Source organism: Rhinolophus sinicus, chromosome 13 (genome assembly GCF_057876585.1).
Source record: "Rhinolophus sinicus isolate RSI-liver-muscle chromosome 13, RSI-T2T, whole genome shotgun sequence".
In the NCBI taxonomy this organism is placed as follows: Eukaryota; Metazoa; Chordata; class Mammalia; order Chiroptera; family Rhinolophidae; genus Rhinolophus; species Rhinolophus sinicus.
The window spans coordinates 47,436,839-47,451,296 of NC_142513.1; the positions used below are offsets into that span (position 1 = coordinate 47,436,839).

Consider the following 14,458-nt stretch of genomic DNA (forward strand, 5'->3'; position numbering starts at 1 on the left):
CTTTTGCTTTTGGGAAGGTTTTGGATGACTGATTCAATTTCCTTACTGGTGATCGGTCAATTTAGATTTTCCAATTCTTCATGGTTCAGCCTAGGAAGGCTATATGTTTTTAAGAACTTGTCCATTTCTTCTAGGTTATTGAATTTGGTGGCATAAGGTCCTTCATAGTATTCTTGGAAGATCCTTTGTATTTCTGTGGCATCTATGATAACTTCCCCTTTGTCATTTCTGATTTTGTTTATTAGTGTCTTTTCTCTTTTTATCATAGTGAGTTTAGCCAAGAGTTTGTCAATTTTATTAATCTTTTCAAAAAACCAGCTCTGTGTCGCATTATTTTCCTATTGTCTTTTGTTCTCTATTTCATTTAGTTTGCCTCCGATTTTTATTATTTCCTCTTTTCTGCTGACCTTGATTTCATTTGTTCTTCTCTTTCTAGCTCTTTAAGGTGTAACAGAGGTTATTTATTTGGGATTTTTCTTGTTTCTTGAGATAGGCCTGTAATGATATTAATTTCCCTCTTAAAACTGCTTTCACTGCATCCAAAAAAATTTGATAGGATGTAATTTCAGTCTCATTTGTTTCTATGTATCTTTGATCTCTCCTCTTACTTCTTCTTTGACCCGGTCATTCTTTAAAAGTATGTTGTTTAATCTCCACGTATTAGGGGTTTTTCCTGCATTTTGTTTTGCAGTTGATATCCAATTTCAAATCCTTATGATCAGAGAATATGCGTGGTATGATTTCATTCTTCTTAAATTTGCTGAGGCTGATTTTATGTCCCAATATATGGTCTGTCCTTGAGAATGTTCCATGTACACTAGAAAAAAATGTATAGTCTGATGTTTTAGAATGAAGTGCTCTATAAATGTCAATTATATCCATTTCATCCAATGTGTCATTTCTTTATTTATTTTCTGTTGGATGAACTATCCATAGCTGTCAATAATGTATTTAGGTCCCCTATTATAGTTGAGTTTTGGTCAATTTCTCCCTTTAGCTCTGTTAGTAGTTGCTTGGTATATTTCAGTGCTCCCTGATTGGAGGCATATATATTGATGACTGTTATGTCTTCTTGTTGTATAGTCTCCTTTATCATTATGAAATGTTCATCCTTGTCTTGTTACCTTTTTTACCCTGAAATCTGTTTCATCTGATATCAGTGTGGCTACACCTGATTTTCTCTGTGTACCATTTGCTTGGAGTGTCAATTTCCACCCTTTCACTTTGAGTCTATGCTTGTCCTTGTAGCTGAGATGTGTCTCTTGGAGACAGCGTAGGGTTGGGTTCAGTTTTTGATCTAATCTGCCACTCTGTGCCTTTTTATTGGTGAGTTCAGTCCATTTACACTTAGGGTGATTATTGATATGTGAGGATTTCCTGTCATTCTATCCTTAGTTTTCTGGTAAGACTTTGTCTCCATTGTTTCTTTGCCTTTTTGTTGTTGTCTATTATTCCTGTGTGGTGGTATTCTATGATTTTTCCCTCTGTTTCTTCTTTTATTATGTTACATATTTCAGTTCTGGATTATTTTTGAGTGGTTACCATTAAGTTTATGTAAAAGAAAGTTCCATTTTCTTCAGCATGCTTACTTTCTCCATTCCCATTTTCCGGTTCAGGCCTTTACTCTCCCTGCCTTATGGTTTGGTTGTCACAAATTATCCCTATTGATGCTGGTCGAATAGTCCCCTTCAGTATTTCTTTCTTTCTTTCTTTTTTTTTTTTTTAATTAAATTTATTGAGGTGACAATTGTTAGTAAAATTACATAGATTTCAGGTGTACAATTCTGTATTACATCATCTTGAAGTGCAGATTGTTTGTTAGAAAATTCCTTCAGCTTCTGTATGTCTGGAAAGTTCTTTATTCTGCCTTCATATCTAAAGAATATCTTTGCTGGGTATATTATTCTTGGCTCATAGTTTCTTTCTTTCAATAGTTTGAATATTTTTTTCCACTCCCTCCTGGCTTGTAGAGTTTCTGCTGAAAAATCTGATGATATTCTAATGGGCTTTCCTTTGTAAGTTACCGTCTTCTTTTCCCTGGCTGCCTTGAGGATTCTTTCTTTGTCCTTGATTTTGGACAGCTTCAATACCATGTGCCTTGGAGAAGGCCTCTTGGAGTTGAGGTAATTAGGTGTTCTATTTGCTTCTGTGATATGAGGATCTAGTTCTTTCCACAAGTTTGGGAAGTTCTCATCGACTATTTGTTTGAATATACTCTCTGTTCCCTTCTCTCTTTCTTCTCCTACTGGTATGCTCTTTATTCTTATATTGCTCTTTCTGATTGAGTCAGAAAGTTTTTCTAGAGTTCTTCCATTACTTTTAAGTCTCAAGTCTCTTTCTTCTTCCATTTGTGTCATTTCCAGATTTCTATGTTCAAAGTCACTGATTCTGTCCTCCATCTGGTCAACTCTACTACCTAAGCTGGCTATTTCATTTTTCATTTCTTTTATTGAGTTCTTAATCTCCAGAAATTCTATTTAGTTCCTTTTTTAAATTTCAATCTCTTTGGTAAAATGTTAATTTTGTTCTTTGTTTTTGAGTTTATTAAACTTCCTATCTGTGTTTTCTTGCATCTTGTTGAGTTTTTTTGAGAAATACAATCATGACTTCTCTGTCATTTAAGTCACAGATTTCCATATCTTTAAGTTCTTTTTCAGGAGACTTTTCATTTTCTTTCTGAGCTGTCTTGTTACCTTGGTTATTCATGGAAATTAATGATTTATTATTTTTCTTCCTAGACATCTACGGGAGTGGGTTCTGCAACAGGTTGATAGAAAGAGGTCTTTCTTTTGTTTTCCAGTAGGTGTTTGTAGAATGTTTTATTTTCTCTCTGACTGCAGCCTTTATTCTCTCTCACACTGTAGTGTTATGTTTCTCTGCACTATTCTGGCTTCTCACACAATGGGGGGATTCCCTGGAAGGCAGGCTTCTCCTCTGGGTCATACGGCGCCCCCTCTTGGAGGGATGTGGAGAGCTTCTGAAGTTCCAAATGTCTTCCTGCACCAGATTCAGAGCCCAAGTGTGTCAGCAGCTCTGTTTACTCCTGCAGGGTCCTGCCCAGATAGGTGGGGTAGGGGCTGGGTGGGTTGTGAGAGGTGGCCCAGAGCAATGGCAGCGACCACCACCACAGCCAGTCCTGCTTCCATGGTTCCCTCCTCTTTGCCAGAACTAGTAGGGCTGAGAATCTGTGTCTGTGGACCACAGTTCTCTGAACTGCAAATATTCCGTTCTTCTGATCTGACACTGCTACTGTTCCGCTTCTAGCACTGGGCAGGTGGGAGCGGGGTGAGCTTTGGGAGGGTAGGGAAGGGGCAGCTAGTCTCAGTGCCTAAGGCCTCCGTTCTCTGCTCGGCAGTGAGGGCTTAAAGCACCGTTTTCAGCCTTCTTCCCTCAGTCTTTGCTCTAAGGACTCCGTGAGTGTTGGGTTCAGCTGTATTATATGCTGTCCCCTCAGCCATAAGGTGGGCCATAAGTGGAGCCCCAGCAGTCCGAGTTCTTCCCTCTCCTGTAGCTGCAGGAATTCCGGGATCCAGCAAGCTCAGAGCACTGAGCTAGGTCTGCATCCTTCGCCCGCACAGCCCCGTCTCCGCATGTCTCCCTTCTCTCCCTCCTCTGCTCGCGCAATTTGCCCACCTTTAGGTGAATTCAGTAGTGGGCCTCTTAGTCTTGCCTCTCTGTTGCACAAGAGAGTCCTTTGTGGAGTTATAGTTGGTCAATTTGTTGTAAATTCCAGGGAAGATTTCAAGAGGCTCACCTCACACCACCGTTTTTATGACATCATTAATTTTTTCTACTCCATAGATGTTTTATTGGGTCCACTTTTGAAATATGGGAAATGAGAAGCATGACATTCAATCATTGGGACTTAGGATGTGAGCCCAGGTTTGCCTCATTCCATGACTGATTACTGCTGTCATCTCCGGGTTCTGCAGTGCAGGTGCCCCAACCAACCAGTGTGTGGCTCCACGTTACTGTAGTCGGTCCCAGCTCAAGTGAGTGACTGGTAAGGCCCTTGGGGGGGAAATGAGCGCCTACATTAGAAACTGGAAAATTAGGAACTGGAAGGCACTGAAACAAATGATGTGCATACCAAAAGCTAGCAGGTCCTCCAGGAAGATTTGGGGATGATGCGATTGCATAACCGCCTGCACAGGTAACTCTCTCTAATTTGTGGAATTACAGGCTTTGTGACCAGGTCAAGGGAAACAAAGCCACTGCTTGAAGGCACAGATTTACCAGGAGCTGGGTTGCATCCGTAACTTGTGGGGCTAAGTGCAAAATAAAATACGCGGGTCCCTTGGTCCAAAACTGTGAAGGATGGGAAGGCAGCAACACTGAGCCCTGGACCCACATGGGGTCCGTGGGCCTTGTGCGCTCGGCCAGCAGCCGCCTGCCGAGGGCAGCTCATCCCTTGTCATCGCTGAGCTCAAGGCGACACCCTTCCCTCCCATCTGAGTGCAGACTTCCTCCCACAGATGTGTGTCAAGAGGAGGTGTACACAGCAGTGGGTGCAGGGCACCCCGAGGCTCTGGACAGAAGCCAGGAACAGCTGTGCCAGCAGAACCTCAAGTGTCAGGAAGTAAAACAGAGAGGGGGGACACGGGGTTCAGGGAAGACCTCCTGTGCAGGGACCATGCCATCAAAGACCTGCAGGAGATGAAGACACAAACAGGGGTTGAGGACCAGGTCCTGAGGTGGCACGTGCCTGGGCGCAGGGGCAGGTGTGGAGGGGCAGAACCCCGGCTCTGGGCCAATCCCAGGCCCTGACCTTCCCCTGGGTGGAGGAGTCTGAGCCCAGGGCTGCCACAGGTCACATCGTGGTGATAGCATTTAACCCCCCACATCTCTGGGCCCCTTCCAGCCCCTACATCCCCAGATGCAGGTCCCCTCTGGCACCCCCAGGGAGTCACCTCACCCGTTCGTCACCAGCTGCTTGTGTCATCACGTTACTAAATATAAATGAGCTCTTCTCAATTCATTGCTTGGACCCCTGTTCATCTGATTCTCTCATTTTCTGTAATTCAGTTGTTTCACAAATTAAATTGTTATCTAGGTTCCAAACATTTAGCAAGATGACCGCTGATTAAAACCTAATAGATCCAAATGAAGATAAAGTGTACAATTAAATGGTGTCTCCTAGACTCAGGTCACCCACCGTGACTTCATTTTTAGCCTGGGGGCAGACTCATGCTGCATCTCCCAGATCAACAAAGTTCATAGCAACCCAATAGCAAATTTAGGGTTATTTCCAGCTAATTTCTTTTAAAACACAGCCTGACCATGATTCTCAGTAGCTGAAAACTGGTTTATTGAGGATGCTTGCAAAGTCTACATTTGACGAACCAGAAACTGTGCAAATGTGTCTCCAGGATTGATGGTTCCTTTTTCCTAAATCAATCAATACACATCGATGCAAAGGGAAGCGCCCTTGTCTCTTAGCCAAACATTTCCACACGCGACACATAAGGGAGAACTGAGCATCGCGGACATAGAGATGATTTGTCTGATTAGTTCTGATAGGACCTGAGGGCCCCTGCTAAGCAGGTGGTGGGTACATCTCTGTTCATCAAAATGACAGCCGGTGCCTAAGAAGCACAGTGACAGGGACAAGGTGGTCAGTGAGGGCAGGGAATTCTGACGGCCTGTGTGGCACCCGGCCCCCTGCACATGACAGTGCATCCCTGGCCTTTTCAGTCCTTGGTGATGCTGGCGGAAATGTGAGACTGGAAGGTCTCGCTGAGGACGAGAACTCACCCAGAACGTCCCTCAGAGCACAGCCACCCAAGGGTCCCCAGACATTGGGGCTTAACTGGATGTGCCGGTTATCTCCGGGAAGGAGGCAAGTGTGAAAAATTACACAACAACAAGCTGAGTCAGCAACTGGAACTATATGGCCCTCCTGCAGACACCATCTTAGGCGGGCTTCCTGCATCCACAGTGGGAAGAGAGGAGTCACTACAGAAAGAATTTAGATGATTAAATACATAAAACGAGAAGCACTCTTGGGGACGAGCACAAGAACCACTGGTTTGGGTGCCACGGGCAGAAGCCCCACTTCCCCCAGTGTCTGTGAAACGTGCTCGGTGACCCTTTCCCTCCGCAGGGACAGGGCTGGGGCAAAAGTGTCCCAGATGTTCTCTGTCCCTCCCACACTGGAAACCTGTTTGATAAGCAGGTGCTTATTTCCAGACCTGCACAAACATCCCTCCCACATTCAGAAGCAATGAGACGTGAACATGAGGTGGCTTTGAAACAGCACTTCAAAGAATTTCCAATCAATGTATTAAAGAGTGAAAGAAGCACTAAGGGCCAGCTGTCCCTTAAAGAGGAAATGGCACAGGAGCCACCAGAGCGCTGAGCTGCATGGAAACCGAGGGAGTAGGGGTCGTTATAAGGAATCCATAAGGACTTGGACTGTCTGCCTGCTCTCCTCACCATCCTGAACTCTGATTGGCTACAACCACCACCTGCTGTGACACAGCAAACCTAATTAGCATCGCCATTTGCAGAGGAGGACACTGAAAAGGCCCCAAAGTTACCGTGTTAGAATTCATCGCTGGTTGGTGGGGATTTGTTTTGCTGCAAGGACAGGGCATGCTGCCTAGAGCAGACAGCCCTGGGCATGGGTTTCGGTCCAGCGTCTAACTGCCCTGGGCCCTGTCCTTGAAAAGACCCCAGAAACACCGACTTCTGGGCTCAGTGACGAAATGAGGCAATGAGGTTAACGGTCTAATGTGTCCTGGGAGCTCAGTGGATACTACTTCCTTTCTTTCTCCTTCCCTGAGTGTCCATCTGTCTGCCTTTGATAAAGTGCAGTTGTGATGTTGCCGACGCTTTGTGATACACAGCGATTTCTGCAGATTTATGGCTTTGCACTCCAGCGGAAAGCTGCTGAAATTGATTGTTGCCCAAGCATCCATCATTTCTTTCACTCTGGACAGTTTATCCTGCAGTGGACATGAGGTGCACTCCAGAAGCGGAAGTGGCTGAACCACACCGCTAGGCAAGGCCGTAAGGATGGGGCAGGAGGGACTGACCTTGTCTGCTGCCCTTCTCTGGTGCCTGGGTGTGCCCTGCAGCAGTGAGCACGAGGGCTTTGCACGGCTGTCCCCCCGCCTTGCCCAGCATGCCCAACGCCCCCCTTCTACCAGGTGACCATAAACACATCCCTCCAGCTTCCCGGAGCGCTCAGGGCTGCTCACTCCATTTCCTCAAACAACCCATTTCAACATGTACCATAGTCCACGTCAGTGGTTGTGTGAATAGATGACTACTGCATCTTCTAGAGTTTATCTCTTTGACTGCAGAGACCATGTCTGTTTTTGCTCCTGGTACAGTGACTGACACAAAGCAGGTGTGTGGCCACCAGCTTCTAAAACAGCTCCCAGATATCTCCCCGTCCTCGCATCCCAGACCTGGAGTATACCCTATTTTCGTGAGAGTCGGACCTAGTGATATGCTACTGACAGAATATGGTGGAACTGATGTGGCATCACTCCCAGATCAGATGGGAAAACTCATCGCTTCCTCCTCTTTCCTCCCCTCCTTCTTTCTGTCTGCCTGTCTCTTCTCTCTGTCTCTCCTATCTCCTCTCCTCTCCCTCTTTCCTCTTGCCCCTCTCACTCTCTGTCTCTGTATGTCTCCACCCCACCCCTGCTGACACCACCAGCTGCCCAGTGGAGAGGCCCAGCTGCAGGAATGAGTGTGGCTGCAGGAAGGCACTGAACCCTCATTCTAATAGCCTGTGAGACACTGAGTCCTGCCACAACCCTGCCAGTGACGGTGGCAGCAGAATCTCCCAGTCATGCCGAGATGACCACGGCCAGCCTCGTTTGCAGCCTATGAGAGATCTCAGAGTGGAGTCTGAGTCACATAAACTGCGAGTAAGAAAGGTGTTTGAAGCGCCTGAGTTGGGACAATATGGCACGCAGCCAGAGGTAAGCTACAGCTACTGCACAGCCCTGACCTGGCGGAGAAGTTCCACGCGATGGAGAACATACTTCTCACACCCAAGCACAAGGGGAAATGTGCTTCCTGCGTGACAGAACAGCGGGTGACCCCCTAGCTCAAGTCAACAGGCAGCTCTGCCTGGCTTCCTAAGGGGTGGGAGGTGCTGAAGGTGGGCTGGGAAGACGGAAATAATCCCAGCAGGCAGAGCAGAGCAGACGCAAACCAGGGATTCAGCTGGAATAGAAGGTAGTCAGTGAGTCTGTTGACGGTCGGTCACGAGGCTGAGGCTGGTGACACAAACGTAGGATCCCTGCCCTCAGCGCCTGTGACCCAGCACAATGTACAAACCTACAGGGGAAAAGCGGACAGTGATATCTGGTAAGTGTGCATCACACACATGCACAGGGCTTATGGCCCCGCTGGGAGGGGGCCCTGCCCAGGGTGGAGTGATGAAACGGAGCTGTACAGGCCGAGAGGAGCTCAGCATGTCTGGTATAGGCAACAGCTCCAGCCAAGGCACATGTCCCCCATGCCTGTGGGGAGACTGATATCCACGGCAGGGCGTTTGGAGCTGAGTGCGGAAGCAGAGGGGCCACCAAGGTGTGAGCAGGAGGCCACGAGGAGGGGCCTGGAGCCTCCTGCAGTAAGACCCCCCCACCATGCGTCTGCGAGGTGGACGGGAAGGGGCGGGGCTGGAAAGGTGGGCAGCTGCCATCGCATGCCCCAGGAAGGGGGCGGGGCTTCCTCAAAGGCCTCCACACAGGCCAAGGGCTCACTCTGCCCGCTGGCAAGGTGCCCACAGCCCTGTCTGGGGCTGGAGGAGGAAGTTGCTGGAGCAGCAGGGCGGGCTCCAGTGTGCTAAGTCGGGGGTTCTCAGATGGGGTTCCCTGGGCCCCAGGAGGTGGGTGGCTCCCTGAGGTGCTGGGAGGGGATCAGGGAGCTCCAGCTCCCTCCTCCAACATGTGTCAGACAACCTCCAACTGCCCTGTTTTATGGAGGTAGGTTCTGTGTAAGAATTTAGGAATGGGGGGAGGGCTGCAGAGCTGTTCTACTGAAATTCTCCAGTCCCGGTGATAATCAATGAACATCAGCAGGTGACAGTGGGGACGCAGAAGGGACCCACAAGGACGGTCCTTTGCATCAAGCTAGGCCATCTGCATACTGCGTCCTGACTCACTGAGCTCAGCTTTGGCTCTCGGCCTCAGTTTCCTCTAGAGGAATCAGGCACCACAAAATAAGACCCCGTACAGAACAGTTCTGAAGGTGTGAAAGGTGAAGGGTTTCATCCTTTCCTCCTTCAGATGAAGGCTCATGGGAAGAGTGCGGGACGCCCCTGCCAGAGAGGCGCTGTGGTCACCTAAGCCTTGGGACTGATGGCACTTCTCTTGCTGTGTCTCCCTGTGGGTGCAGACGGGACGTGAGTGCTGAAGCTTCGCGCTGGTCGGATCCAGGCCAGCGTATGTGGTGACAACACTTATTCAAAATGCAAAGACACAAAGTCAAACACGACCCAGATCTTGTTGGTTGGTTGGTTGGTTTGGACGGGCTGATTTTGTAAACGAGTATGTTGCTGAGAATATGGAAACCAAGAAGGAGGAGTTTGGGTGGACAAGTTAGGAAGTTTCGATACAAACTTGCTGAGTGAGGAACAGTTACGGATGGCCACAGGGGATCTAGGGGGAGGTCAGGCTCATGGCTGCAGCACAGGTTAACACACACATACATACACATGCACGCACATGCACACATATCACACACATACACACACATGCACACACATGCACACATATGCACACACATCACACACACGATGCTCAAATGTAGGATTTTTAGAATAAGGAGCATTGAGTCTGATGCATACAGCATCTAAAGTGCTCTCTTTTAGGGGCTTTTAGTCCATCCAACCCTGTCCGACAGAGGTTTTCAGAGAACAGTCTAGGAATGCTGCATGGGCACTGCCCCATGGCCTCTCACAGGGACAAGCGTCTGCTGGCCAGTCCCACAGGACACAGTCGCTCAGAGGAAGCTGGACAATTTCAGGAGAAAGAGACAGGGACTGAATTCATAGGGTCACTTTACTATCTCTTATAAACGCCTTTCAAATGCTTAAACCTTAATTGCTTTCCACATTCAAATCTTTCTCAAAATCTCTATCTTGTAACTCTGAGGCCAAAAAAAACCAGGGGAAACAGTATTTTGCTGTTTTCTTTGAGAACTCCAGTTCATTTCCATTTCCATGCACAAATCCAAGGACGAGTCTATCTTTTGACTCCGGCCTCATGAGCGAGAAGGCTGGGGTGGATTAGAGAGCCTGGAGACAAACGGTGAGTGGTTATGTCACTGGCAGATTACTGGTTGGAGAAATTCTAAAAGAGTTTCTTCCGTTTTACAAAGTCAAACTCCTGCTTTGTGTCACAGGCTTATAAAATCACAGGATGCTTTCCAAGGGACCGGAGAGGCCACCGTGCACGTGTGTTTGGTCCCCAACAATGCCCCCCGTCCCCCACTTGCCAGCAGTGGGGACCTCAGTGACCTGGGAGCAGTGCCCCAGCCCTGCGGGAGCGAAGGTGCAGCCTGCCTGCCTCCAGGCCCAGCCACTGGGTTTGTCCCTGCTCTGTCCTCTTGCAAAATGTCAAGTGCTCTTTGGTGCAACGTGAGAAGCAGCCCTTTGTCCCCGTGACTTCCAAGCGAATTGCTGAGAGCACAAATGTTAGAAAAGCTTGTCCCTCAGGAGGCAGCTGCACACAGAGGGAGTTAGGACAGTGATACAACTCTGTGGCTCCTCGAATGGTAGCCACACGCCCCAGACATTCATCCAAATCCATGGAGTGTGTGCCAAGAGCGAGCCCTGGTGTGAACTGTGCACGTGGTTGACTATGGCGTGGCATCAGGGCGGGTCCACGGATCGTGACAAATGTACCCCCTGGTGGGGGTGCTCACAATGGGACACTGCATGTGTCAGCACAGAGGGTGCATGGGAAGTCTGTGGACCTTCCTCTACATTTTGCTGGGAACTAAAACTGCTCTAAAAAATATGTCTTTGAAAAAATGAAAATGTAAGTTAAAGCAAAAGGACAACTCAGTAGCCCATGCCTCACAGGCCCTGCGAAACCTGCTGGGGGCTGTCGGTGCCCCTCGGGTCTGTTCAGCCCGGAGCTGCCTTGCTCTGGCCCCCGGGGCCCCTGCAGGCTGGTGGGTGGGTCTGGACCTGCCCACGCACAGGAGGAAGCGGACCTGGCCCACTGGTGTCAGCGCCAGCCCAGGGCGTGGCACGCAGCGGCTGTCGGCGGAGGCTTACGGACCGTTTGCGGAGCGCAGGAAGGCATTGCTTTTTCAGTGTTAGACGTAAATGAATGGTAGACATACAGGTGCCGAATAGCGTGTTGTGGAACTAATGCAAGCATATAAGATGCCAGAACACAAAACAAACTGAGAAGAGCGCCCTCTCTGCAGGCGATCAACCAACTAACTCCTGGCGAGAGAAAGGGGTGCAGGCTTACCGCCTGCGCCTCAGTCCGCAGCCATTTCACCTCTAAGCTGACAACCCGTCTCCAGTTTATGGGGACATGGGTGGATGTCTAGGTGAGTCACCCATACGTGTACCTTTACCCCTACATGGAATCTTTATATCATCAGAGAAGACAGGAACACTTCTACTACCTGGCAATGAAAAGAAACGATTTGCTGCTCAGTTTGCAGGGACTGCTTCCATCCGCAGGACAGAAAACGGATGGACAGCATCTGCGGCTGCGACTCGGCAGTTCCCACCCTCAGCCTCGCACTAGCCAAATCCAGGAGCCAGTGGGCAGCAGAGACATACAAGGAAGCCTCAGCACCCAGCACCCAGCAGGCCACCCCCCATCTGTCAGCCTCCGGGACGCAGCTGCAGGAAGCGTCTACACTGACGGATCCCAACACAGCACCCCTCCCAAATGGCTGCGCGCGTGGCACGGGGAGGCCTTCTTCTCCATGGTAAACACGTGCCCCTGGAGCGCATTCTGCTGACAGATCTGTGGCAACACAGTACTCCGGGAAATCACATCCTTAAGGCCATACTTTCTCCCATAAAAAAGGGCACATAACTAATAATAAAATTAAATTAGAATTTTTAAAAAACGGCAACTTATTTACCCTCAGAGTTCAAACTAAAGACAGAAGTATAAGCTGGGTAACATCAGATCCTTTTCTGAGAAAAGGCAGGTCTTTTGGATCTTGAAAAAGTAAACTACAAGCCAAAGAGCTGGCATTTATATCCACCCCTAATATAAGAGGATCAGAGAGAACCGACAACTGTGCAATTGCAAATAGTCTTATCTGAAAATCCCCGCGCAGGAAATACATGTGGAGAAAGTGGTGGGTGTGTGTGTGAGATGCTTTTTAATCCCTAGTGTGTGTCATGGTCACTGTCACAATCTCCACTCCTTGAGTTTTACCACTTTCAAGAGTTCCAACTACCAGCACATGCGACAGACTTAGGAAGTCAACTGTGAATTCTAAACCTGCACAACAAACCTGGAACAGAAACCCACAGCAGCGTAAGGGAGCATGAATCAGAGCCCATCAGTCAGAAAAGAAGAACGTCTTACCATGTTTATTGATGACACAGGCCCAATGCTGTTCACGTAGGTGTCCACGTCGATCACGGTGGGTCTGACTGTGGAGAGAAACGCACGAGTTAGTGTTTCGTGCCCACGAGACCAGGGCCCGCGCTGCTCGCCCTCCTCTGACTGTGCAAAGGGGTGCCTTGCTGTCACACTCCCAGCCCTGCCTGCCTCTCTTTCTAAAGTTCTCGAAGGGCGAGAGATTCTTACTCGTGTTTAGGAAAACAGGACATTTACACACTGCAAGTGGCCGTGATGTGACTATTAAGCTATTCTGTGCCATTTGGGAGGCTGGTTATATGCAAAGCACATATAAAAACGTAACCTGCAAGGCAGTGAATAAGTAATTTAATGTCAACATTCTGCATAAAGCCAAACCCACATGATGAGCAATATCGGGGATGGTTCGTATTTATGTTTCATATTCATATTTATTCATCATCTGGCTGCCTGTCGTTCCAGAGTGAAGTGACTCAAAGCACAAATGTGGAGAGTACACACATCAGGGGAGAATAAGAAATACTGATTACTATTATCCCTGTAACTGAAAGACACACAGACACATGTCACAGCCTTGAGACCCCATAACTTAGAAAAGAATAACACTTGAGTAAGTCAAGGAGCTACAGTTTCAATGACGAGGGCGTACAAGTCATACAATGAGAAACTGTAATATCGTACATTGTGCATCAGAGGTCAAATGGGCTCATTTTGTCTTAAAGAAGCCAGTTTCTCTTTCTTTGGCAGCAGTGGAACTCGGGAGATGAGGAACAAGCTTGCTGAGGCGCAGGCCTCTGAGTCGCGGCCATGCCCTCTGAGGGGAGACAGTACTGAGCGACTGATAAAGGGGAGGACAGCTCCAATTTCAGAGTATTTCTACCCAGGCGAAACGTGGACGCGCTGCTGAACCTCTGATCATGAACTGAATTGTTTCTATGGAAACGGGAGTGATTATATCTGCAATTATTTCAATGCGCTCCCTTCGGTTTCACTACAAAACCGTCATTCACAAATGGACTCCTGCACTCTACTTTTGGAACTGTGAGTGGCACTTCCAAGCTCACAGGCTCTTGTTAAATTGCAGATGCAGCTGTTGTAGCCAGAGCCATGTTTTCCAGACCTCCACAAGCATGACGACAGTGGTCATGCATCTGAGCTGACTATTCAATGGCTGTCAGTACAACCAAGTCATGTTAACGTCAAAGAGCTGCTGGCATTTTGGAAAACACCCCAACACAATTCTATGTGTTCTGTGTATAGAGCTTAAAGCCCATGAAGGAACTATTCTTCATGTTTGACTGAGCTTAGAGCTAACTACTATGCAGAATAAGTAGCGTCTTCCTTCAACTTAACTGGACTCAGCAAGTATTCTGTCTCCAAACAGCAGAAGCTTTGGTCACGTCATACAACAGGCTGTGTTAAGTCAGGCAACTGAGGCTCTACTTTTTACAAGAGACTTTTCTGGTTGTTTCACGGTATTTGTTAGACTTTTGGTTTCTAGAGCTTTTAATCTCATTAAATAAAAAGGACCTGTAGAGATAAAGCCTTACCAACTGGAACTGGGAAATGCCAAATGAGTATTACATGCAACAGTGCAATGACAGTGTTAAGAGGTAGGAGTTTGGAACACAGACACACAGACACACACACACACACGCATATGCACACAAAGCTTGGGGGAAATTAACTGTTTTGAGCACTTTAAAGCAGCATCAGGCTAAAGTAGAAGCAGCAGCTAGGAAAGAGGCTGACAGTGGTTCCCAGGAAAGAGACTGGCCTTCGGCAGCTCGTGGTTTACAATTCAGACTCAGGATTAAGCTCTGACACATTATCTTCAACAAGGGATCCAAGACCACTCAATGGGGAAAGGACACTCTTTTCAACAAATGGTGCTGGCACAACTGGAT

General features: G+C 48.0%; 1 protein-coding gene across 1 annotated transcript in view; it reads right to left on the reverse strand.

The window, feature by feature from the left end:
* Window positions 1–14,458, reverse strand: part of GABRG3 (gamma-aminobutyric acid type A receptor subunit gamma3) — a 314,126-nt gene that overhangs the window by 258,536 nt on the left and 41,132 nt on the right. The window contains exon 3 of the mRNA XM_074317596.2: window positions 12,537–12,604. Within this exon, the coding sequence (XP_074173697.1) occupies window positions 12,537–12,604 (68 nt within the window). The remainder of the gene's footprint in view (window positions 1–12,536; window positions 12,605–14,458) is intronic.